The sequence below is a fragment of the Myodes glareolus genome, chromosome 6 (genome assembly GCF_982192425.1).
Source record: "Myodes glareolus chromosome 6, mMyoGla1.1, whole genome shotgun sequence".
Lineage (NCBI taxonomy): Eukaryota > Metazoa > Chordata > Mammalia > Rodentia > Cricetidae > Myodes > Myodes glareolus.
The window spans coordinates 57,508,255-57,534,480 of record NC_142031.1 but is presented as its reverse complement, the minus strand read 5'-3'; the positions used below and the strand labels follow the sequence as shown (position 1 = coordinate 57,534,480).

Below are 26,226 nucleotides of genomic sequence, written 5' to 3'. Positions count from 1 at the left end.
GGCCGTGATGGACACCCCAGCAGAAGTGCTGTGTCAGCATTGCTCTCTGAACCCAGCACTCGTGGGAGCACCAACCCTGTGTCCGTGCACATTGTGGCCAGGGCGCCCCTCACTGCTCCACCGTCATGTTCGGGGGCAGGTACATGTGACTTCTTTGAGGTGACACCTTTCGGATGTGCACCCCATGATGGCCTGCGCAGTTTCGCAGGGGCTCTAAAAATGAGCATGCAAATTTGAACCTCATGATCTACATGGTTTTGTAGGATTTTCTAAATCAAGAGTTTTTTAATTCTAGACGAAAGTACTTTTTGTTTTTGACTTGGCATTATGGGAGGTCATGTGCTGCTACCTGCCTTTTCTGGGGTGATAGTAGACAGGGACCAGCCAGAAAAGTCATAAAAGTAAGCACAGCCTTAATATTGTGCCAGGGCGGGGAGGTGTGCCTCTTTTTTCTAAATATCTAAGACTCTGGGGTCCTCCCTAGTCCTAGTTCCTCTCCTGCATAGAGTAGATACTGCCCCACTCCCGCCTCCCAAGAGAGCATGCAGGACCTGGATGGTGGAGTAAAGGACCTGACCTTGTGACTGTGGGCAGAACTTTGGGGCTTCCTGGGGGCTTTCTGTCTGGTTACTTATTCTTTGTCCCTGCTCTCCAACCAGGCAGCTGAATGTAAGCTACAGTTGCATGAGCCCCGCTGTGCTCTCTGGTTTTTCTGTCTTCCTCAGAACCCAGGCTCTTCTTTGCAACTGTCTTGTGCACTGGTTGTGACTTAGATGTTCCCTCATCTTCACTGTTACCTGTACCGTGTAAGGACAGGTAGGGACATCTCAGTGCTGTGGTTCTGTGGGAGTTCACACACACTGTACCATTCTGCTGACTTCTCTCCCTCAGCCTCTCGCAGCAGCCTTTCATCCTGGCCTATTACATCTTTAGATAAATTATTTAAATCTTAGGGAGCCTTTTAAGATAAAATACATAGATGGTTTTATGTTTCCGTTTTCATTACATGAATAATCAACCAATATTGAACAATGACTTAAGCTTACTCATTTAAATTTATGAGTGTACACCTCCCTAATGTACACCAGTGTGTGTGACCATGTATGTAACAGGGTGGAAATGTGTGGCTTCCTGCTCTGCTGGTGTTCTCCCCGAGTGTCACATTGATCTTGTTGGCCGATCCTGAGGACAATTAACCTATGACCTTTTCAGCTCCACAATGTCATTTACAAGCCATGTGGAATGGTCATTGTACTTTCCTGACCTGAAGCTCCTAGAAGAGAGTGGAACTAATTTAGACTGTAGATTGGGATATACTTTGTGCTCAGAGCCCTCGTCACAATGGTGTTATGGGGTACTTGGACAAAATTCAGTTTTGCTGTTTTAAGCATCATGGCATACAGCAGAGCCTGTGATGATAAAAATGCAGAAGTCTGCTCATCCCCCTGGGAGACAGTGTGGGGGACAGGAGTCTTTGTGTATGTGTTAATGCACTGAACTTCCGTGCATTCCTCAGGCACAGTCCACAGTTTTTTAGACAATGTCTCGCTGGTGCCTGGGGCTCATTGATTAGACTTTTCTCAGTTGCATCTAAATTCCTAGCCAGTGGCAGTGTCCCTTTTCCTCTCCCGGCTCTGCTCAGTACCTCCCCTCCCTCTGTCTGCTACATTTTCATCTTTTCCTCCCTGTTAATTAGCGACTCTGTGAAGTGAGTTTAGCCATGAGAGTGACCAAACCGTATGTTCCTGGGCTATGTAAACTGGTGACCATGAGGCCCATCACTGAAAGGATTGATAAAAGCACATGATGGCCCCTGGTCCTGAGCCTGGCTCATATTCACATAGGAGTGGGAGTTTGTGGAAGTTCACACTTCATGCTACCACAGTGGAGTAATTTGAGAGGTCACTGAAATTTGAGTCCTGTTATTGGGGGCCCAGTGTTGTTTAACTTAATCTGCAGGCTCCCTATGAGTGGATGTTCTGGAAGTCACTTCCAAACAGATCTTTTCCCCGTGTTCCCTCAGCATTGACTCTTGCTCACACCTCTCCTGTGCCTCACAACCAGGACAGCATGCATGCCCTTTAGATGCTATCTTAGGGCCTCATATTGGACTTGTACTATTTGTACTGATTCAGAGAGGATGAAGCTTAGAAAAAGGTGACATTCTTCTGTCACCTGCACTATCTCCTCCTGGCTCCTTATAGCTGATTCTGTCTTTAAAGCTATGCCACTGACCACCAAATTCTGCTAGGAAGGAAGTCTGCTAGTAAAATGGGCCCTAATATCCTTTTTATTGACTTAAATCAGGCCCCATGATCAGTGTTCAGTCTTATTATTGAAGTGCAGGCATAATATATGGTCTAAAAATCTATTCTTAGACACAAATATTTAATTTGTCATCTAATGGTTTTAGATTCAAACCAGATTGCTCACAAATTAAGGGAAGAATTCCTCCCCACCCCCCCTTCCCCACCCCCAGTCAGTAGAGAATGCTTGGAAGAGTTACAGGTTACTGAGCACCATCAGTCCCCCTGTGAGTGGGACTCTCCAGAGCCTCCAGACCTCTGCCCTGGCTGCTCCCAGTTCCTGTGCCCACTGTTTACCCTACAGTCAGTCGATGCAGAGCGGGAAGCGACCAACCGTGTAGTGTCAGCAAGCACGAGCTGGATGCTGCTGGAACTTAGAACTTGCTGGTGTAATTATGACTACCTTTCAACAAACACACATTGAGCTTCCCAAATGTGCAAGCAGCTTTGAGACGTATAGGCCCGTGCCCCGTTTGAGACATATAGGCTCGTGCCCCGTTTGACTTTTAAGGGTCCAAGTGAGTAGGGCCATTTTTCCCACAGCATCATCTTCTGCTTGCCAACTTCCCTCTGCGACTGCAGTCTGTGAGCGCGTTGATCCTGGGTTCTGTGCATGAGAGAGGCTGCATGTGTGCGGGGCTAGAACACCACAGGAGGGGTGTCTTAGCCTCAGGACTCAGTAAGCACCCTTAAGGCTTTATAGTAAAGTGATAATTCATTGCTCTTGGGACAAAATATAATTATGTGCAAACATGCTAAGTTATATCAGATAATTTTAACATTAGAATTTTATCACTTAAAGTTTGTTTAGTTGTCAATTACAATGTTTGTGTTTCTCTTAAATTATAGTAATATGAGCACTTAAAACTAGATGATGCTGTAGGGCCTGTGGGAGGATTGGCCATCAGACCTCGTCTTCTCCTCCTGCCTTGTTTGTGCTTCTCTGGGGCTCCCACAGAAATACTTCTGCCTTTGTAGCTCTTTATTTTGGTACAAAACTCTCCTGCTGTTTCTTTTCATGCTGGCTCTTGACTTTTTCCTTCCCACTGAAGCTGGCTAGTAACTTTGGTTAATTCAGAATTGGGCATTCACAGTGTTGAAACTATGTAAGTGCTGTTTGTAGCCGAGTCACCTTGCGTGACTTTGATTCCCCAGGAGTTAGTCATTGTTCTGTGTAGCACAAGTTTGGACCTTGTGGCAAGAGTCTTTGTGGATCAGATGGGTCTGTGCTTTTCTGAAGCACTTGCTTCTAAGACTTTTGGGCTTGTGACTTTCAAATCTTGGGGTCCCTGTGCTGTTTCATGTCCTCCTCTATGATGGACAAAGAATTGGAAGAACCCTGGGTTTCTGAAGGAATGTAATTTCCACCTAAATGCTTCCCGGTCTCCAGATGAATGCCATGTCCTTCATACATCTCCACATCCTTCATACATCTGCACGTCCTTCATACATCTCACATCCTTCATACATCTCACATCCTTCATACATCTCACATCCTTCATACATCTCACGTCCTTCATACATCTGCATGTCCTTTATACATCTTTATATCTTTCATAACCTCTGAACATCCTTCTTACATCTGAGGATCCTTCATACATCCGAATGCTTTTTCTATGGTGCCTTGTAGCAAACACATTGTGGTTTTTTTCTTCCCTTTGAAGTTGGGTTCAGGAACTGGAGCTTTTCTTTCCTTGATCTATTTTAGAAATGATGTTTACTCAAGGAAGACTTTTGAACTTAGTGTCTCTTGGAATTTTAGTTAATAGCTTATCAATTCAGAGTTTCGTATAAGTAATAAACGAGTCATACTCCCCCATGCCTTGTGATTTGCCATGTTTTTATGTAGCTCTGCCACACAGTTCTGTAGCATTCAGAACTTAGTTCAGAGGTGGAGCATCAGCCGGTAAAATAAAGTCTGTTCTGTCGAGCGAGAGCCGTCTCTGGGAAGCTGGCCTGTCCCAGCTCTGTTCTAGGCTGTCACTCTGATTGATAATCGTCCCTGGGTGGCTGTTCCCCTCCGGCTTCCAGGCCCTGAGTGTGAGAAGACCATCATATGTGACATGAGCACAGCCTGTCATCTGTGTCATGTGTTTATTGTACATGTTAGGAAGTTTGCTATTTAAAATGATACAAATAAAAAGGAATTTAATGCCAGCTCTGAGCTATGCAAATGAACCTGAACAGGCAAAGCTTTATTATGTAGTGATAGTTCTGTGTTCTGTAAGACTAAGTCACGGTCCAAGGAGGGAAACTAATGAACTTTTCCTTAGACTGCATGGAAGTGTCCCAGCTTCTAGTAACTTAGGCAAAGTCAGTAAACTGCTATGCCAGCTCTCCCTCCACATCATGCTGACACCTCAGACTCCTTCTATTGTGGAACGTGAGGTTGGGAAGCTTCCTTATTTTAGTTTAATATGGTAGCTGTGCTTTAAAAACCATGGACACTTCATCCAGCAACTGATGGAAGCAGAGGCCGAGAGCTATAGTGGAGCACTGAGCTGAGCTCCCAAAGTCCAGCCAAAGAATGTGAGGAGTGAGCATCTGAACAAAGAAGTCAAGATCATAATGAGGACACACACTGAAACAGCTTACCTGAGCTAATGGGAGCTCACCAACTCTAGCTGGACAGGGAAGGAACCAGCATAGGATCAAACCAGGCCCTCAGAATGTGTGTGGCAGTTTTATGGCTGGAGCAGACCTCAGGGCCACTGGCAGTGGCACCACAATTTATCCCTACTTCTTGTATTGTTTTGTTGGAACCCATTCTCTTGGAGGGATACCTTCTCAGCCTAGATATAGTAGGGAGGGCTTTCTTTGGTCCTTCCTTGAAGCAATGTGGCTTACCCTCTCTGAGGAGTGAATTTCAGATGGGGTCAGAAGGTTGGGGGAGCAGGAGGAGGGGAGGGAGTGGAAACTGGGATTGGTATGCAATCCCAGTAAACTTCAGTTAGTAAAATTCAGTTAGTAAAATGATACCTTACATTCTGTTAATACTTACACTCTGTTAATCTATAACAAGTTGCTTGGTATGAATGTACATAGATTCTTGAAATATTTTGCTTTTCACCTGTAATATGAAAAATGTTTAATTGTGTTAAGGGATATGGAAAACATGTTAGTTTTTACTTGTAATCATTCACTTAAAAAACAGAATGTAATTTTTATATTGCCTGAAAGATTTCTCTGGGGTATATATGCTATTGGGGAAAGAATAAGGACATAGTTTAAATGAGTTAGAAGGAAAACATCAAGAATGAGAGAGTCAAAAGGAAAACATCAAGAATTGGGAGAGTTAGATGAAAAGCACCAAGAATGAGAGAATTAGAAGAAATTAGAAGGTGAGCATCAAGAGTAAAGATAGATTTAGAAGGAAACCATCAAAAATGAGAGAAGGAAATCACCAAGAAAATAAAGAATAGAGAATGCAAAAGAAGAATAAAGAAAAGGTCTGAAGGAAAAAAAAAATTTCCTTGAAAAATGTTGGGTTGTTTGTATTTGCTTTGCACTAGAAATATCAATTGAAGAATATTCTTTCCTCTATAGTAAGCATAAAATTAGCTGAAAAGATTCATTCTTCGATCACTCTGTGTAATGCCCAGGAATTATCAATCAAGTGCTAAGTATATCAATAGAATTTGTTTTGCTGGTGGGAAGTAAAACCTAGAATCAATTAGGAAGTTCTGAAAACCAGTTCTAAAGAAATTTTGGACAGTTGATAACGTTAGTAGTCTCATGTGGCTGGTTGGTTTCTAATGGAGAAGTGTTGTACAGCTGCTTTCTGATGAGAGCTCACTCAGGCACCCACTTAAACTGGTTCTGTTTCTCCTGCAGAGCCTCCCAAATATCCTCACAGACGACCGATTTAAAGTTATGTTTGAGAACCCCGACTTCCAGGTGGATGAAGAGAGTGAGGAGTTCCGGCTTCTCAATCCGCTTGTCTCGAGGATCAGTGAGAAGAGGAAGAAGCAGCTGAGGCTTTTGGAGCAGCAAGAGCTTCAAGCTAAGAACGTAAAGCACGCCCATCACTTAGCTGGGTTGGCTTCTTGTTGTGTGCCTGTCTTAGAGAACCTTAGTTCCACCCTGTATGTGCTGCTGTGTCACACAGGACACCTGGGCTTCAAGTCTACCCGTACCTCCGCCTTCTCTCTTTACCCCCTTCCTCCGTTAGTCCCTTTGTTCCACTAGACAGGTGCACTTCTACTCTCATGTCATATGTGCATACATGACTCTCTCTGTTTACACAAAATCTAAGAACCTCACATGACATTTCACAAAGACAGATGTTGTATGTTAACTGTTTCTTTGACCTGCAGTTTTCTGTGAATTACAAAGCCTTTGATTGTACATAAGAGGTAATTAGTTGTGTACTAATTGCTTGACATTTACCCTGGAGTCTATCTTATTAATTAAAGGCATTTCTTCTGATGTGCTGTGGAGCAGCTGCCATGGACTCTAATGGGCCGCTGCCTCTGATGAGCCATCTTTGGCTGGAGGAAGAGCTCTTCTTGCTGTTTTTAATTTCAGGAAGAGGAGGAAGAACCGGAAGGAAGGCCGAGCGATGCGGAAAGTTCCGAGAGTTCAGATGATGAAAAGGCCTGGGTAGAGGAAGTCAGGAAGCAGCGCAGACTCCTGCAACAGGAGGAGAGAGTGAAGCGGCAGGAGCAGCTGAGGGAGGACCAGCAGACAGTCCTGAAGCCCCAGTTCTATGAGATCAAAGCAGGAGAGGAGTTCAGAAGCTTCAGAGAGTCTGCCACCAAGCAGAAGCTGATGAAGTGAGTACTGCCGTGGAGTACCAGCCGTGCTCCCCTCCTTGTGCACCACCCCAGAGATGGCACCTGTCCTCTCTAGGAGGTGGGTACCAGAGGAGAGTGTGGGGATCCCGCACCCCAACCCTGGCAAGAAACTCACTGGTAAAGCCACTGGGCCCTAGCTGCCTGTTAAACCACTTTTTGAAGTTTTCAATATATTAACATATGTAAGAACACTTTTAACCTTCAAATACCACACTCTTATCCCTGTGTTTTCCACTGGGCTCCCCAGCCTATAGTCAATTGCCTTGTTCCATGCCCTGGAGGTCAGAAAATAGTAGCAGAGGCTACGTACTTAACAAAAAATAATGTTTTATTAGTTTGCTTTGAGACAGTTTTGTAATGAAGCCCAGGATGGCCTCAAACTTGCCATTCTCCTGTCTCCACTTGCTTTTGAGTCCTGGAATGATAGGCTAACAGAAATTTGGTTTGTTGTTTGTTTTGTTTTTTGACAATTCCTCTGTGTAGCACTGGTTGTCCTGGAACTCTCTGTAAACCAAGCTGGCCTCAAATTCACAGATCCAGCTGCCTCCCAAGTGCTGGGATTAAAGGCATGCACCACCAGCATCCGGCCAGAAATTATTTTTAGCACCCAGATCAAGGGCTGGGGGATTCCTCATTGGTAAAGTGTTCACTGTTCTAATGTGGGGGTCTGAATTTGATTCCCAGTCCCCACGCAAAAGAGTGCCTGGGAACAGACTGATCCCTGGGACTTGGCCAGTCAGTCTAGCTGTATCTGCACACACCAAATTCAGTAAGAGATCATGTCTCAAAAAGATAAAGTGGAAGCCAGGCATAATTTTGCACACCTTTAATTCCTGTTGTGATTAAAGGAGGCAGAGGCAGGAAGATTACACATTCAAGGCTAAGCTGGGCTCATAGTAAGTTCCAGGATAGCCAAGTCTATATGGAGAGACCTTGTCTCAAATAATTTATTAATTAATTAATCTTAAAAAGTAAAGTGGAGAGTGATTGAAGGTACTCACCTTTAGTTACCAGCCTCTGCATAACATGTTCACAATGTATGTGTGCGTTCATGTACACACATAGGTAAATATACTTAACACGTGTAAGGGTCTTGGTCATGTTTACCCTATCTCAGTTACCTGATTATTGGAAATTTACTCAGAAATTTTCTAGAACTTTTAAGCCCTTTGCAACTAAATGGAAAGATGCAGAGATGGAGAGGTGACTGCCAGGGCTTGTGCGAGAGAGGATGGGAGTTTGTGTTCAGTGGGTTCAGAGTTCCAGTGTGGGAAGATGCTGTTGCTTGTCATGGCTGTGCAACAATGGGAATATGCTTGATGCTCCCAGGCTGTCCACCTTACATGGCTTAGATAGTTTTATGTCATAAATATTGACCATAATGGAAAAATATCAACCCTCAGAAAGTTGTATTGTTTGGACTATTTTCAGTTGTCAAGTAACAAGTGACGATTCTTCTGTTTGAGGCTCTGTAACCAGAGCATTGTAGCATGAATAATAAACACCCAGAGACAGATATTGGGGTTCAAACTATAAGACCAGAGAAGCAAAGCAGCCAAGCCGCTAGAGAACTCTTATCTCTCTGAAATCTTCAGACTGAAAAGAGCGAGTTCCTGTCTCATCCGCTTTATATTCCTCTCTGTTACTGGGATTAAAGGCATGCACCACCACCACCCAGCCCCTATGGCTTACTCGTGTGGTTGCTGAGATTAAAGGTGTGTGCCACCACTGCCTGGCCTGTATGACTGACTAGTGTGACTAGCTTTCCACTCTGATCTTCAGGCTAGCTTTATTTATTAAAACACAAAATATCCCTGTAGAGCATTGAGATAACAGTTGAGCACTCTAAGTGGTCCTTGAGGTGTCCTGAGAAAAGAGCTGGGATACCCTTGGGAGCAGCTATGAGGCCAAAGAGGACTGAACCAGGGTAGTCAGGTAGAGCCAACACCATGTCCCCAGCACCCAGTGCTGCTTCTGGGGTTCAGGCATGCCTTTCTCATTTTCTTGCATCAACCACTCATCTAACACACACCTGGAACTATAAATGGTGAGTGGCTCCTTCCACTTAGAATCTAGAAGCACATGTGTCTTGTTCTAATTAGTCAAAGTTGTGTTATGGAATAAAGAAGCTAGTGATAATACACATGCTTGTGCAAGCAAGCATGATTGCACGCGCGCGCACACACACACACGCACACACGTCATAGAGTTTTGTTTTGAGGGACTGCTGCTTGTTTGGTTTGGTGTTTTAGAGGCAGAGTCTCACTCTACAGAGAGCCCAAGCTGAATTGGGTTCTCCTCCATAGCCCAGGCTAAACTACATTTTCAGTTACTTATAAGTGGAATTGCAGTCATTGCTGCTCTCTGCTTAGCCTTTGAGAAGTGCTGAGCCACTTTGCAGGGCCGGTGCATCCTAACTTCTTTGTCCAGATGTCACTCTTAGGCCTTGTGTTGGGACAGACTGCGCATGGAAGCTTCTCCAGGCTGCATGTGCATGTCTTTGTTAGATTTTCCTCTGTGTTTGTCTTCTTAACGTGCTCTCAGCTGGTACTTGGACTCTAGAACAGGCCCAGGGCTGACTGTCAGTTACCCCTTCACAGTCTACTCAGAAAAACTCATTTCCCTGGTAACCACTGTTAGGAAACTGGAGTGGTTGTTTTCAGGGAAACCATTGGAATTAGGCCACACTTGGGGGTGGGGGTGTGACTAAGCTCACTAACATTTCTTCCTGTGGGCTGGAACTGTATAGTAATGTAAAAAACAAATAGGATAAAAATTTATATTTAGGGGCTGAAGAGATGGCTCAGAGCAACATGTTGTTTTTGCAATAGATGGGGCCCAGTTCCCAGCACAACATGGTAATTCAGAACCATCTGAAATGCCAGTTCCAGGGATCTGATGCTGTCTTCTGACCACTACAGAACCAGGCCTGCACGTGGCATGCACACACAATCAAACACATAAGATACATTTTTTTTTTAATTTTTAAAGGATTTTTTAAGTTCTTATTTAGTGGAGCTGGAGAAATGGCTCTGTGATTGAGAGTGCTTGCTTCTTTCAGAGGACCTGAGTTCATTTCCAGCACTGACATCAGGAGGCTCACAACCACGTGTAACTCCAGCTCTGGGAAATCTGAGTCCCTCTTCTGGCCCCTCTGAATATCCCCACACAGAGCACACACTCATGAAGATGAAGATTACACACATCTTTTTTTTTTTTAAAGAATGGAGCTGGAGAGATGGCTCAGAGGTTAAGAGCACTGATTGTTCTTCCAGAGGTCCTGAGTTCAATTCCAAGCAGCCACATGGTGGCTCACAACCATCTATAACAAGATTTGATGCCCTCTTCTGATGTGTGGGCATACATGCCAGAACACTTTCTACATAATAAATAAATAAATCTTAAAAAAAGAATGGACAGTAGATCTGGTGAGGTGGCTCTGTGGGAAAGACACTTGCTGATGACATGAGTTTGATCCCACATCTCATATAGTGGAACGAAAAAACTGGCTACTCTAAGTTGTTTGGCTGTCACATATGCTCCCTCTCTGCACACGAAATAAATGAAGTATAGTGAGCTAAATTTTTTAAAATAAATAAGCAGTAGCTGAATGAACCCACTGTAGTAAAACACTTTTAGTGAGTTAAACATTCACTTTGAAAAGAACTGGGGGAGTTACCTTGCTTCCATAAGCCCGCAAAGTCCTGTTGCTTAAAGAACTGATCCACTAGAGTGTGCTAGCATTGGCAAAAGCGGCTTATTGAATGCTAGTCTTGACTGGATTACTGTAGCAAATCCTGACCTTGCAGATCTTAATATTATTTAATAAAGCATTGAGCCATTATCCTTCAGAGAGCTGAAGTGACTCCTTATGTTTACTGCATGAGTCACCACAAGGCAGTCAGAATGGGATGTGTCCTGTTTAACTATTCACTTGGACTCACCCAGCTTGAAAATCAGTGTGACAGAAAGTAAATGCAGTCAGTAGTAAGCAGGGTTTAGATAAATGCACGTGTCTATCAACACAGATTTTCATGCCTTGCATGTTGCTAAATGTATTTGTGAGCTATTCACCCACTTATCAACTTCCCCACCCACCATCCATTCATCAAACATCCAAGGAGTGCCTGGCGTGAGCTAAGACCCTCCTAGACCCCGAGGACAGGAAGGAAGGACACATGCCTGTGTTGTTCTTACCCTAGCAGATATCCTCTGAGTCAGAGAGCTGTGGGAGAGGGGCAGAAGAACGAGAGGGCTTAATTTAGGGAAAATTCAAAAAAGTCTTTGTGAGAGTCATGTTGGAACTGGTTTTTTGAAAGGTGTAAAGCTGAGCACTCAATGGGGTAGGAACAGGTCCCGCCAGATCCGCGGAAAGCCATGGAGAACTGTCCAGCTGAGATTAATATCATCAAATCTATCACAGTCTCCCCCTCAATAATATAAACACTTGTATAATAACAATACTGCATGTTTGTGGTAGAGTCAAATCATAAACATGTAAGAGTCCCTATCTAGAAACCCACAGCACAATACCTCCACTCTAGAACAGTGGTGTGGGAGAGTCTAGACTCCAGAGGAACCACTCAGTCAGTCAGATCTGAGGAGAAATTGAGCCTAAGCTGCAAGGCAGGAGGAGCTGACCGGCTCAGAGGCAGGCTATTACCTAAAAGACTATTGAAGGTGGGAGAGATGGACACCAACTACAGCACTGGCAACTGACTTGAATCCAAAAGCAGAGTGGAACAGTCGAGGGTGGCATTGAAGTGTCCAGCATGTTGCATGTTCCCTGTAAAGTGGTGCGGATATAACACTCCAAGTGTGGAGCTGGGTTCTCAACATATGAACTCTACAGAGTCTGTCTTCTTGGTGGCATTCAGTGGGCAGATGGAGACTTTCTGGGACTGTTTCTCAAACCAAATGTCTGTCTGGACTGGACTGAGTAATGCTCAGCAGATCATAAACGTATTTTAAACAGGCTAGTTGATCCCAAGAGTTCTGGCGGTGAAAAGGTGTCACAGTCAGTAGCTTGATGGGGACAGTCTTTTAGGCTTGAGAGGGTGTATGTTAGTTACAGGCAGGGAAACTCAACCTCAGGAAGTGGGTAAATAGCAGTGAGAGAAGGGAGTTGATTGACAGTGGGTTTAGTAAGGAAGCAGGTCGTGGTGGGGCAGGGCCAAGTCAAAATACTAGCCTCACAGGGCAGGTGTGCATGCCTCCTCAGAGCAGAGATCAGGAGGGTAGAAAGATGCAAACCGTGCTTGCTGGCCTCAGTGGGGTATAGGCAAATAGGCTCTTTTGGGTGTGTGGGGCAGTGGAGACCTGCAGGACGTGACATGGAGTAACAGAAGCCAAATGGAGTCCTTAGGTAAATGCTGGGTGTACCGTGCTCTTCTGGTCCACCATGTAAAAGTGTCTGTCTTTGAATTGGTACTCTGGGGTAGATTCTGGGAGTTCACAGATTTCTAAAGTAGTTTCTGCCTTTAAGAACCTCGTCGGCAATAGGTGGTTCAGTAGATCTTAGTGAGTCTTGTCATGGTGGCCTCACTGTCCCTCTGTGACAGTGAAGGAGAGTTGACCACAAATGGAACGTTTAGAGTATCAAATTCTTTTCTTTTTCTCAGAAAAAGAAATTCCTGTGTGCTGGAATTCCAGACATGTTCTACAAGGTCCAGCTTTAGAAATCTAATTTTAACATTAGTTCCATACTTTAAGGACAGTGTGAGAGTGCAAGTCATACATGAGCATGAACTGTAACTCAAAGAGTGCACCTACCAGGTGGCACACAGCCTACTTCCTTGTTCTTATGAATAGCAGCTTCCTCCTTCAGCATGCACAGGTCATGTCAGTCAGCCTCCTTCATGCATGGGTCTTGTCAGTCATATATTGCTTGGCTGGTTCTTTTAATAGTTAATCTTGGAGATTTTGCGTGTATCATAAGTCTGCCTTGTAGCTGCATAGTAGTCTTTAGGATGGGTGTGTGGCTGTTCATTGTAGCCTTTCCTCTTGGTGTATGTCTTTAGGTTGTCCTCATCTTTCCGGTTTTCGTGGCTATGAATGTACTCATACACAGGCATTTCTTCAGAATGTATTCTCAGTGGCACATGCTGGATCAAAAGCTGTATGTGATACAGACACTGTCAGGCTGTCCTCAGCAGAGTGACTGCTTCCCCATATGTGCAGCAACCGTTGCATGTGCTGAGAGGTGAGGCGTCACATTTTTGGCTGCTTGAATTGATTCCCTCCTTGGAGTCTTCGAAGCGCCATTTGCAAGCTAGAAATATTGAAGTTTATAACCTTTTTAAAAAGGCAGAGATTTTTCAGTTCTTTAAAAGATTGACTTTATTGTGCATGTATGTGTGTTTGTATGAATTTATGTGCACTGTATATGTGCAGATATCTGTGGGAGCTACAAGGTCCCCTGGAACTAGAGTTTTAGGTAGCTGTGAGCTGCCAGTGTGGGTGCTGGGAATCAGACTCGGGTCCTCTGCCAGAACAGAAAATGCTCTTAACCACTGAGCTCCCAAAGTTAGTTATTTAGAAATACCTAAAATTAAAATTTTAAAATACCAAAATACTCTATATGTTTGGCTTCCATTTGCCATGTAACTGCATTCTGTGTGGAGGAACACTCCTCTACATTGCCTTCTGCTCTTTGGCTTGCCAGCCCTGCAGAGGGACTTTTAAAAACCTGGTCGAGGAGTGATTTTTAATTAAATGTTGCTAATTAAAGAAATTATAAAGTATGTGTGTGTGTGTTAAACCTCAAAGAAGTAAGACATTCTCCTTTCCTGGGGCAACTAATAAATAATCTCATTTGATTTTTTTTCCCTTGTAGTTTATGCCCATTTTTCTTTTTTAATATTAAGGTGTCCTTACTAATCATTTGGGCTCTTTCCCTGAGAGGCCTCTGTGCTACCCTGGGTAGCTGGGTAGTTCAGCTTCCCATCTTAACTCCTTGTCTTCTTTTATCTTGTCATCATGGTTTTTCTTAACCTGTCCTGCTTGCATTTTTTTCTGAAATACATAATTGTACCAAATAGAAAGTGTCATGTGTCATCACCACCCCCACCCACACACCCCAGCCCTGAGACCTGGGGTGGGGAGAGAGAAGGAAGTCAGTCCATCCTCTACCTGTGTGTTTCTCTACATCCTGTTCCAGGTGTTCTGCAGCTGTGTCTGTCCTCCATAGTCTCTGACTGGTCACACTCAAGCAGCAGACACTGACCTGCTGGGTGGCAGCCACACTCAGCAAGCTGACGTTCAAAGGGAGGGAAGTCAAGCTTGCTTTAATGTAGACGTCTGCACACCATCCTCAGCTGTCTCTGATCTTCTGCCATGGCTCGTCCTAAAACTCAGCTTGCCTCTCCAAGCAGCCTAGACAGAACAAGTTTTTACAGGCACAGGAGAGAACATTGGGAGAAAAGCAGTTATGTGCCCTAGCATGGAGGAAGTTGGGGCATTCTTAAAAGAGTAGTAATTTCCCACAATTGACTTGAAGAGTCTTTTTACTTCCCAAATTAAGGTGTTCTGTGGCCCACTTTGTCTCTGTGGCTCCACAGTTGTTGGGAGTTCCTGGTGGCTTTGAAGCTCACCATGCGGAGCTGTAAAGAGAGCAGTTGTGAGCGGACTGAGGAGCCTGTGCAGGTGGACAGCATGCCACACTGCAGGCAGCTTGCACCTCACTTGAGTTATTAAAAAAATTGAAACTAGATTTTCATTTCTTCAAGTGTGTCCTGGGGAAGCGTGTCACTGAGAACACTTGATGGACATGTCTCCTGCAGAAGTGTGCATGTAAGTGTGGTCAGACACACACCTGAAACGCAGAACCCTCCCCTGGAACCCCAGCTTTAGACTGGATCCACATATGGCCCGGGGCAAGTCATTTAGCATCTACCTCCCTTTTGCCGTCTATAAAGGATAAACACTTGTGTCTCAGGATTGTTGAAAGGATTAATTAGTTAGTCTGTAAAGAGCTTTGAAGATGAAGAGTGCTTTAAAAGTGCTTCTGAATAGCATTATCGCCTAGGAAAGAGCGCCATTCTCTGCTAACCACTTAGGCCTCAGACGGTAACGCCAGTGCGCTTAGCACCTTACCCCAGTTATAAAGTGAGAGCAGTTTCTCATGGCGTGGACATCAAACGTCAGCTTCAAAGTCTCACAGGCACATCACCGTGTAGCAGCTCCCTCAGGAGCAGGGTTCCCATCCAAAATTAGCCACAGAGCTCATCAGGGTAGAGAGGGTGGCTCACAGTCAATAGCCTTTGCTTTTTGTCAAGTTTTCAGTATCAACTTTAACTTAGAGGTCTGTGGGTGAGGTCCTTCGAAGGTTTTGTCTTGTGTCCTTGCTTGGTTTGAGGAGGAGGAAACAGAATACAAAGGAAACTGTTTTCTTCCCTTCTGGTTCCCTCTTCTGTACTGTGCTCTCCTGGTCTCCTCAGAGGGTGAGTGTGTGCTGCAGCCATTCTGAAGCGGACAGTGAACTGCACGGCATGTATCTAGGTTTACTTCAGTTTTCTCCCTCTAAAACAAGTTTGGGGGTTTATGATAGAACATTCCAGTAGTTTGCAGGTAAGTTTTACATATCATTGCTGCTGCAGAATTTGAGTGTGATATTGGTCCTTGAGAGTGGGACATGGTGGTGCATGCCTATAACCCCAAAACTAGGGAGACTGAGGCCAGATTGCTTAGAATTCAAGGCTAGCTTGAACTGTCAAATAAAAGTCTCTATCTCAATATGCACACACACACACACACACCAGCACTGGAGATCACATGAAGGATTTTTAGTTATAAAGAAGAAAATTAATTACAGATCAGCCAACGGTTATAGAAATTCCCATTGTATAAAGAGACTAGAACAGTTTAGAAAACCCGATCAAGAAGTGAATTGAGATTTAACTCTGGAATAAAAAGTATCAAAACCTTAAGATCCTAGCTGACATTCTCAGTGAAAAGAAATCAGATAGACTTTACCCCAAATATTTCAGGACAGCCAGGGCTGTTAAGTGGAGAAACCCTGTCTCGGGGAGGAAAAAAAAGGAATTTCCCTGAAGTGCCGATTGTTTCTGTTCCTAGACAGTATGAACAGGTGGATTTGTGTTCAAGTTGTCCGTGTAAAAGATGGGGGCTGCTTGACACTGAGGGAAGAGCAGCAGGCGTGTTACAGCAGCCCTCTGTGACTGAGAACTGTTTGTAGACGGTGATCACGGGCCACATGACCACCCACCCCGCTGGTTTACACAGTGATTTAGAATCACCGTCACTGCAGACCATTGCAGGACGCCGTGCGCCAGAAACATTGTTCCTTGTGCTTTAGTTTCAGAAATATCATCCAGTAAGATAGGTGCAGCCGTGGAGCTCTAGCCCCTTGAGTAGCGGGTTAGCTGGTGTTTCTGCCGTTCATTGTTCTGGAGTGTGCTATGGGGGGTGACAGTGTGAGGGTGGCCCGCCTCTCTGGACTCTGCTGGGCAGCATTCCTGTTTACCGTGTGCACGGAAGGCTTTTCTTCATGCCATCAGTCCTGATTCAACCTGTTCCAGTAGTAAATCAAAGCATGTTAGTTAACGTGCCATTCTTTTCAATCTCCTACAGCAAAACTCTTGAAGATCGTTTGAAACTCGAAGCAAAACATGGGATGTTGAATGTGTCTGACACCACTGTTGGCAGCAAGCAGCTGACGTTTACACTCAAGAGGGTACGTTGTTTCCTGGCGTTACTTTTTATTCACACAGGAAAGCAGTGGGTATGTGTCTGGCTTCAGGACCACATTCCCAAGCTTCTCCCTTTGAGGAAGATCTGTTCCCTACTCTAGTGATTTCCTGTAGCCGGATCCCCTGCTGGGTGACAGCCAAGGAAGAGTGGTTGGGAGTTAGTGATGCTGTGGGCAAAGGTGGGCCTCATGCTGGAGGGTCCTGCTCGGTGACCCGCTGTTCTCTGGGTCTCTGTGGCCCCTGGCTGAGGAAGGGATAACACACCCGGTACTTACCTGGAAAAGACTAGGAAACGACCAGCTGTGGAGCCTCAGGTGATCCCGTCAGGCTCGCCCAAATACAGCCATTTCCCAGGGGCTTTCTCAGCCAGTGACAATGTGTTCCAGTTGTCTTGAAGATGCAGTTCTTAAACTAGGTGTCGTGATAAAGCCTCTTACACATTGTGGGAGGGCTAAGTTGCTTAAGTATCTGTCATCAGCTAATAAGAGAAATAATACAGTCTCTTTCTCGACTAAGTCATCGTCTCATTCCCGATCAGTCCCCTCAACAAAGCCGCCCAGTAGAAAGGGTGACCGCAGCACCACCCGTGGCTCCTTTGCTGACCCGGCGTGCCACTCACATGCCGTGAAATTCCATGCCCTGTTTTTTGTTAAGTGTGCACTTCTTTAACTTTTAGCACTGTCAGAGGAGAAGCTGTGCTTCACAGGAGCGCGCTCTAGCAGTGCGCTTTTCAGCTTCCTGAAACTGTCAGTCTGTAGCTTACCAGACTGTTTAAGGTAAAACTACTTGATTTGTTAGATTTTTTTCTAAAACCAAAGAGCAGTTTGATTTGTGTTAACAAGGCTTAGTGCTAGCTTATCATCTGTTCTATAAGAGGCAACTGTATCTCCCCTCTGCCAGCAGGATCCGCTCTAGAAACAGACCTGCAGTTTCTCTTTGTGGCTCTGTGCTGCTGATTGCAAGGCAGCACTGCCCTTGTTCCTTCACCATAGCCATGCGTAGCCCTGAGCCAGGGGAAGACAAGAAGCACCCCTGAGCCCACGAGCGGGGTTATCTGGTTAATTCTTTGAATAAAATTGGAAAACACGAACAGAGAAGAGCACGCACACTCATGCTATTCCCTCGCTCTCTTTTCTTTCCATTTTCATGTTTTGGTGTTTAGTGTTGTTCCTCCAGGTCCATGCACATACTAGACCACACTACAGCTAAACCGCATCCCCAGTGCTTTCTAGGATGTTCGCTAAGTCTGTAACCATCTCGGTCTAATCTGGCATCTCAGAGTGGGGGAAGATAGCCTAGTAGGAGAATGCTGGTCCAGAGGCCCTGGCTGTAGGCAGTGAGAGGATGCAGTCATTTCCCACCCCACCCCACCCCACCCCACACCATCCCACCCGACACCACACCACACTGAACTTTTAAATCCGAAGATACCATGTTGAATGTCACTTTTAAATTTGCAGTAAAATGAAAAGATGAAAAGATACCCTAAAAATTGCTTGAAGTGACCTCAGAATCAAATGGATGCTTTGAAACTATTTGGGAGAATATACTACATCAATTAGTGTTTGATTTGTGTTTTATTACTTGATTGGCATGCTCTTAATTATTAAGTATATCAGTGTTAAATATATATTTAGAGAATCTGTATTTGTTTATAGAAGTTTCTTTCTATTCTGTTTCTTATATGTGATACACTAAAGCAAAATCATGGAGTTGTCCAGTACATCCAAATGCTTTCTGCAGTGTCAGTAGAATTCACAAGGAGGCTGTGTGCAGCAGCGCTCTGTGTGTTCTCGCCCCTTCTCCATGAGGCCATGGGCTACAGCAGGGTAGTCAGGGCAGGAACTAGGAGACAGAAAAAGCTGACTTGGAAAAGAGCTAATTGCTCCATAAAGCTTGATGAGTGGGTGACACAGTGGCACGGTCTCTGGCACAGCCTTGGGGAAGGAGGCTAATGATAGACCTCTGTGTGCGGGGAGCTTTGTCTGCAGAACAATAGCGGCCTCTGCCCAGCTCCTACTGAGCTGTAACAGCAGGCCAGCACTTCCAGAGAGACTCCAGAGGGCCTTACCTCACAGCTCCCAGCATCCTGCCCTTCTGGACTCAGCATATCATTTTCCAACAGTATCTAAAGAAATGAATTTTATAAGCCAGGCATGGTAGTGCATGTCTGTAACCCTAGTCCAGGCACCTGGGGCCTGAGGCAGGAAGATGAGTCTGAGGCTAGTGCAGGCTCCGCAGACACTGTCTCGGGGCTGGGAACGCTTTTTAGGGAGACTTGTTAATATATAACTGCAAAATGTTCTCCCTCTCTTCTGCCCCCGCCTCCAAATTCTCACCAGAACAAACCCAGAGCCTTGTTCGTCATAATCAAATATCTGTGTCAGCTCTGCTAGGGTCTCGATGTTGCAGTTTGGTCTGCAGGGCACGTGCAGCCACCAGGTTCTAAGGTCTCCCTGCAGTTCTTTTTGCTAAGAATATGGGCAGGGTAAATGACACACTTACAGAATTAGCCCAAAGTAAGTGCTCTGGGAGGAGGAAGAGGTGTCTGTGCACCTGTGGCTAGGCATCTAATCCGTGTTTTAGGAAACAGAGGCCCATGCTGACATACACTTTTTATATATTTGTGTGTGTCTGTGTGCACACGTGCATGCACCATGTCATGCATGTTGAGGTCAGAGGGCAACGTGTATAATCAGTTCTCTCCTCCACCACGTGGGTCAAGGGGATCTACTTGGTGGCGAGCACCTTTACCTACTGAACCACCTCAGCCACCTGATGTACTGTTTTTATTTTTAAAAACTGCATGCCAGCCATGACCAGAGGACTGAACCAGAAGGATGTGGTTGCCTCACCATTCCCTAACCCCACTCAGTGAGGAAGGGAGCCTCAGGTAGAGCACTAGGCGGCTTCCCGTTAAACTAGAGAGAATGCTGGGTGTGGCTCACTCTGAGAATGCATAGGAGATACTGATTTTCGAAAACAGACCTGGCGTGATGTTCAGAGAGCTCCGAGGATGTGGAAATGGCTCTCTCTGGCATCATCAGTTGCTTCCCTTCCCTCACCTTCCCACACCCACTGTTTAAACTCAAGAGGGAAACACTGGTGAATGTCTGCATTTTATCAGAGTGTATTATGAAAGTTCCCAGTGCAGCAGGTGCTGGGATCTGTGAGGCCAGCCTTGCCCTATGCAGCCATCCAGCAACCTCCCTCCACCACTCCCTCCAGCGCTGATGTGTATCTCGGACTGCTCCACTCCTCTGTCCAGCTGACCTGCTGCTGGGGAGCAAGTGTGCATGAAAGCAAACCATCCCCTCCGTGGGCCCAGTGCGTCCCGGAGCTGTGAGCCATCTGCCAAGTCTGGCAAGGGTTAAAAAGAGTGAGTCTGTTCTTTGCAGGGAGGCTGGATTAATCTGTGCTCCCTCCCCAGCACTCACCCAAAAGCTTTGGAGCTAGTCCTAAGAAGTGAGTTAGTCAGGTTTGTGTCATAACACATTTTGATAAAATACGATTTGTTTGTTTGTTTGATTTTAAGTCTGTGTGAATGAAGTCACAGTTCTGGTGTGCAAGCTGAATGAGCTTGGGTAGTTCTCTGGCCTCATAAAGCATCCAGGGGTCTCCTACTGTATGCTTGGGCTGGTATATGAATGTTTCTCCTCTTGCCCACGGATCCAGAATGTCTCCTTTTGACAGTGGAAATTGGACTTTGTTCGTCCGCTACCCCTGGCAGCCAGCACTTGATGCTGAGCTGCACAGCAGGGCTCAGGGCTCCATGCAGCCCTTTGCTGCATCCCGAAGGTTTCCAGGTGACCGCTGACCTTTTTATTCTTTTCTTTTCTTTTTCCTTTTCTTTTCTTCTACTCACCCCACTTTTTTTTAGTCCGAACAGCAAAAGAAGCAACAAGAGGCAGAGAAACTGCATCGCCAGGAGAGGAAAAAGCTGCGGAGGTCTGCTGGTCACCTGCACTCCAGACCCAGAAGACGCCGGCCCTTTCACTGACCAGGGCAGTCTGCCTGTGTGCGACTAGGACATCAAATGCAGGCGAGGGAGCGAGGGAACACAGTCGTTAAACCTCCATGTAGATGAATGTGCGTGGTAATGATGGTCTGACCTGGCCTGAGCGGTTCTGGGTGCTGGGTGCTTTTTCTAAAACAGGCATCATTTCTAATTTTGGAAAGGTCTACATGAAATGAAAAGTTTCTCTGATAAAAATGAAGGATTATTATTTTTACCATTACAATTAATTGTATGAAAGTCTTTTTGTTTGGGTTTGGTTTGGTTTTTCGAAACAGGGTTTCTCTCTATAGCTCTAGCTGTTCTGGAACATGTTCTGTAGACCAGGCTGGCCTCAAACTCACAGAGATCCGCCTGCTGGTGCATCCTGAGCGCACCACCGCTGCTCAGCTAGAATGTCCTTGTCTACAGTGTCTTCCTCCCCTCAGGACTGAATCACACGGAACTCCACTCCTATTTACGTGGTGTCGTCTGGTTGACCCTGTTCATGTCCATGAGTTTATGTGGCAGGTTTACTTGCTGGCTTTTGTATTCCTCTGGTATACTTTTAAAGCTATTTTTATATCAAGAGTATAAATTAATGATAATAAATAATAAATGGATGCTACTGACTGTTTGTTTTAACTTGTCACCAAATCCTATAGTCATTTCCTAATGAGGTACTGCTTGAGACGAGCAAATGCTTATCAAAGGAGATACTTTCATTTGGATGACTTCCTTGAGGAGGACTGGGGGAAATTTAAAAATTCACTTCAGCTTCCATAGTTTGGAGTTTCTTGTGTGTACAAGTGAAGTGGGAACTGTACCTGTGTCAGGTCCACACGGTGGGACACATAAATTTGCATAGTCTGATGGTGCTTTGGAAAGGTCCTAGCCTCAGAACACCCACCCCTGTTGTAAGGAGGCTGCTTGTTTGCTTCTCGGTCACACAGAAACTATATTATTTGCAATACTGTTTGGTCACTAGCTTAAGCATATTTCTGACTAACTCTTACATCTTAATTTAATCCATCTCCATTAATTTGTGCATCACCATGAGGTCATGCCCTACCAGCAAAGTTTCAGTGTATCTGTCTCTGGCAGCGGCTCCATGGCTTCTCCTGACTCCACCTTCTTCCTCCCAGCATTCAGTTTAGTTTTCCCCACCTAGCTCTATTCTACCCTACCAGGCCAAGCCAATTTTCTTTATTCATTAATGGTAATCACAGCATACAGAGGGGATACCCACTCCACCACCTCATCAGTGTTGTGGACATGATCACATTGTCTCCCTCTTTCAGTGTGGCCCCTTGTCTCTTCAGCCTGTAATGTGTACTCGAGAACTTACTGACTGGTGGTGCATGAATCCACCCCGTTCCCCCCACACACACCCCTTCCTGCCTTCCTGTTCACTCCTTAAGCAGACCCCTCCCTTCCCTGCCTTGAAGTTTGTTGTGCGTGCTGTGCACCCCACTCTGCCATTTGTCTGTGTTTATAGTTGCTTTGGTACAGCATTACCAAAGTACACAATATGGACAACTTAGAGGAAGGTTCATCTTGGCTCTTGCTTTCTGGGGTGGCGGCATGTGCGGAGGCTGTGGACAGCACTGCAGGCCAGGAAATGGACTCCAGGCCAGGCCATGGCCTTAAAGGTCTTGCCTGAGAACCTGGGACTGTTCAGCCAGCTAGTCCCCACCTCCAAATGCACCGCTGTCTGAAGGGTCAGGGGCCTTGAGGAGGACATTTCAGATTCAAACCCCAACCTACTTGTTGGTTGCGGCCCAAGGACATGACTTTGACCCTCCCAGCCCTGCCAGCACTTGTTCCCCTGAGCACTTAGGAGCAGGTGTGAGAAGTGCAGCTCCAAAGCCAGGCTCCAGGGCATGGGGACAGAATTCCCGAGTGACAGTTCCTCTACTGCTCCAGATCCCAATCACAGCTCTGATATCCTAGACCCAGTGTCTAAATCTTTGGTTTCAAGTCATCTCAATGTTGTCTTTGGAGAGAAGGAGGCATGCTCAGAGCCACGTGATAGACCAGGAGGCCATACTGACATGGCAGCTTGCAGAGGGTGCAGGTCCAGGACCCAGAGATTAAGAAGGGCATCTGGGAAGACTAGTTCAGATCATCCTGCTCTTCTCAGAGTCCCCAGGGCTCACTTCTCATTCCTAACAAGCTGAAGGACCCTTGTTTGCAGTCACTTCACTGACCTTCCTCCTTCTAAGGCATTCCAGGCATTCTCTCAGCCTCACATTCCATTCCCTCAGCTCAGAAGCCTGGCCAGGCCTCTCAGGTTACTTTTTCCCTGACTGCTCATTTCTTCCCTCTTTAAATTGTCACCCCCCCCCAAAGCCAAGATGACAAATGATACTCCATATACAATATATTTTTAAAATCTTTCTGTGGGGCCACAGAGACACCCAGTGGGTAGCGGCACCAGCTGGCTTCCTGAGTAGAAGTTTCAGTAAATCATCCTCTGGGCATGTGTGCATGAACACACACACACACATTTACATGTGCGTGCACATGCTCACACATACATACACACACTAATAAATAGCCAATTAAAACCTTACTATGTCAAGTACATACATGAATGAACCAGCCTGTCCCAGCTGGTGACTTCCACCTCCTTTCTGCTGTGAGCCAACAGATGACAGCAGCGTGCACCTGCTCACCATGAACGTTCTAGGAGGTTTACTTGTCCAATGTTGGCTCCTGTTCCCAGAATGTCAACTCAGAAAGGGTTGGAGAAGATGTTTTATCAGTATGTTTTAGGCTGTATATCTAATCTCTCCAACAATGTTAAGGTGTTATAGGGTACCCGCCAGAGAAGACCACTCCAATATAGTCTGTAGCCTATTGAAAGTCTTTATTCCAGCCACACACAGGTATTCAGGACCCAAGGATAACACCAAACCTTTAGGGTAAGGGTTTGTTTTTTGTTTGTTTGTTTTGTTTTTTAAAGGGAAAACCACATCCTGGTATCTTGTTTGGCAGCTGCAGAGGAAAACTTTGTACAAACAAGCAGTTTAGCGGAAGTTACTACGAGCACTCGGAGAGGGAGGTCTGCCCGGCAGGCAGTGTAACAGAGGTTAGGGCGATCTCAGGTCCTCAGAACAGAACTGGGTATTTGCCCATGGGATTCTCCCTCAAGGAGATCACATTCTCGTTAAACCTGGAGTGGCCTCAGCAAGAATACGAGATGGGGGACCCCTGCACTGCCCTGCCCTGTCACAAATGACTGCCTTGAATGAGAATGGAAGGTTAAGGGCGGAAGGTTAAACGGCATATGTAATGTCAGAAGTCACACTCTGCCCGAGGAACTTCCGCCTGAGCTGTCTCATAGTGGGTAGGACGCTAAAAAGATTACACCAGAAAGATGAGAGGAAGACTGGGGGAAAGGAAACGGAAATAACCCTTGTCAGTTACCCCTGGGAGAACTGGAATATAAAGGAACAGAAGATGGGGTATGTGAGACCAAAAAAGCATTTTCTTTCAGGTGAGAGTGTGGCAGTGGGTTGGTGCCCCTGGCCGTGAGACGCCACAGTAGATGAAGGTGCTTACTCGCAAGCCTGGCAACGTTAAGTTCAGTCTCTGAAACCCATGTGATAGGAGAGAGTTGACTCACACAAGATGTCCACCGTACACATGTGTGCACACACCCAAATAAATAAATGTTGTAATAAAAAAAAATCTTGAAAGTAGAAAGCATGACATTAGAGAAATCGGTTCACGGTGGCTGTAAAGAGATGGCGTGTTGGCCAGTTTCATATCAACTAGCCACAAACTAGAGTCATGTTCGAAGTGGGAACCTCAGTTGAGAAGGTGCCCCCACCACAGTTAGTGAGGGGGCTTCCTAGAGGCATGTCAGCCTCAAGTAGGAGTAGCAGGAAGGCAGAGGCCTGCTGTGCTCCTGGGCACGTGCACACACACACAGAAGAAGAAGCTACTATTCTCTGACAGTCCTTGCTCCCAGCCCAACCCAAATGAGTCTTCACAGCCATCAGATGGGAATGAGTCCAGCTATATTCTTCAAGTAGCCTTGCATTTCTCTTAGGTAGAGGACAGGCTCGTGGTTAGAGGGGTTTTCAAGTCCAGCTGATTGGAACACCTACTCAGTTGGATTTCCCTGTCTGCACCCCTTCCCCCTCCTCCCATGCTCACACCCGGTTTCTCCTCACACCGGCTGACCCCAGGCCCACAGCCTTCTCTTCCCCTAGCCCCTCCTGAGTTCTGCAGCGTGAGTGTAACCTTGGAAGCTCTCCTCCTGCCTCTGTACCCTCACCCCCAGTGGCCACGTCCCTCTATTGGAGCCCCTTGTGTCCCTCTGGTCTTACCAAGCATTGCCAGATCAGTGGTTGCCTCTTTCTGAGAATTTTCCTTCTAGTCTGGGCCTGCCCACCCCCTGCAGTTCCCTTTCACACCATGAACAGGTTCTGGGCTTCATTCCTCTCCTTATGAGGATGTATGAGATGAGATGAGACAGTGTCTCATCTCTTCTTAATGTTTTAGAGCCATCTACCAGACTCATGGTGGCTTCTGGTCCCTCAAGTTCATAGTGCTCAAAGTAAAACGCAGTGTCCCACAGTGCCGTTCCTCTTTCCTCTTCACCCTTGGCCCCGGTGACAGAGAAGACAAGGTTTGCCGTGTTGATTCCTTGGCTGTCCTCGCAAGTGACTAAACAGGCCCTGCTCTTACACAGCTTCTGTTGTCCTGGGATGACAGAAGAGTTGCAAGGATACAGGGCGAGTACTCTGGAGTAAGGCCGAGTAGGCCCCAGAGCTTACATCAGAAGCCCTGTGGAGTGGTGTGGGGCTGACCTGGGGACCCCAGAGCCACAGCAGAGACTTAAAGGTGAGCCCTGCCATGGTGCTCAGTGAGGACGGAGCGGAGCGTTCGCCACTGTGACTGGCACAGCAGAGGGGATCCCAGCTAGGATGGGTGTCAGCTTTGTGTCCCCTGGGGCATCAGGATGAGCGACGCTCTATATTCTTAGGTCATGTCACCCCTCACGGGTGGGTGTGTCCCCTGCAAATCTTCGCATTCTCCCATGGCCACTGCCCCTGCTCCCCCTTTTCCCTGTGTGCCCCACTGTTTGATTGAAAATGAGCCCCCAGCCCTCTAACACCCCTATATTCAGAGTCTGGAATGTAATATTGAGTTGGAAGCATCACCCCAACCCCTCCCCCTGGGAGTTGCCTTGGGCCAGACTCCACCTCCCAGAAAGCCCACCAAACGCTGACCCCTCCCCAGGGAGGGTCAGGACCACTCCCACAGGCTATTTAGGCTCGCACTGGAAAAGGAACACGTGTTTTCAGGTTTTGCGGGTGTCTCCTCACTGTCTTCCCCCTGCCATGCTCCCACATTTATTAAATGCGGACATTTTTAATTTGGTCTAATCTGGTTTAATTGGAGTT

General features: G+C 46.0%; 1 protein-coding gene across 1 annotated transcript in view; it reads left to right on the top strand.

Annotated features, from left to right (window-relative positions):
* The window catches only part of Nol10 (nucleolar protein 10), an 83,028-nt gene extending 61,594 nt beyond the window's left edge, over positions 1-21,434 (top strand). Inside the window, exons 18-21 of the mRNA XM_048439764.3 lie at positions 6,141-6,317; positions 6,834-7,081; positions 16,694-16,796; positions 20,693-21,434. Coding sequence (XP_048295721.1) covers positions 6,141-6,317; positions 6,834-7,081; positions 16,694-16,796; positions 20,693-20,812 — 648 coding nt within the window. The 3' untranslated portion in view covers positions 20,813-21,434. The remainder of the gene's footprint in view (positions 1-6,140; positions 6,318-6,833; positions 7,082-16,693; positions 16,797-20,692) is intronic.
* The last annotated feature ends 4,792 nt before the right edge of the window (positions 21,435-26,226 follow it).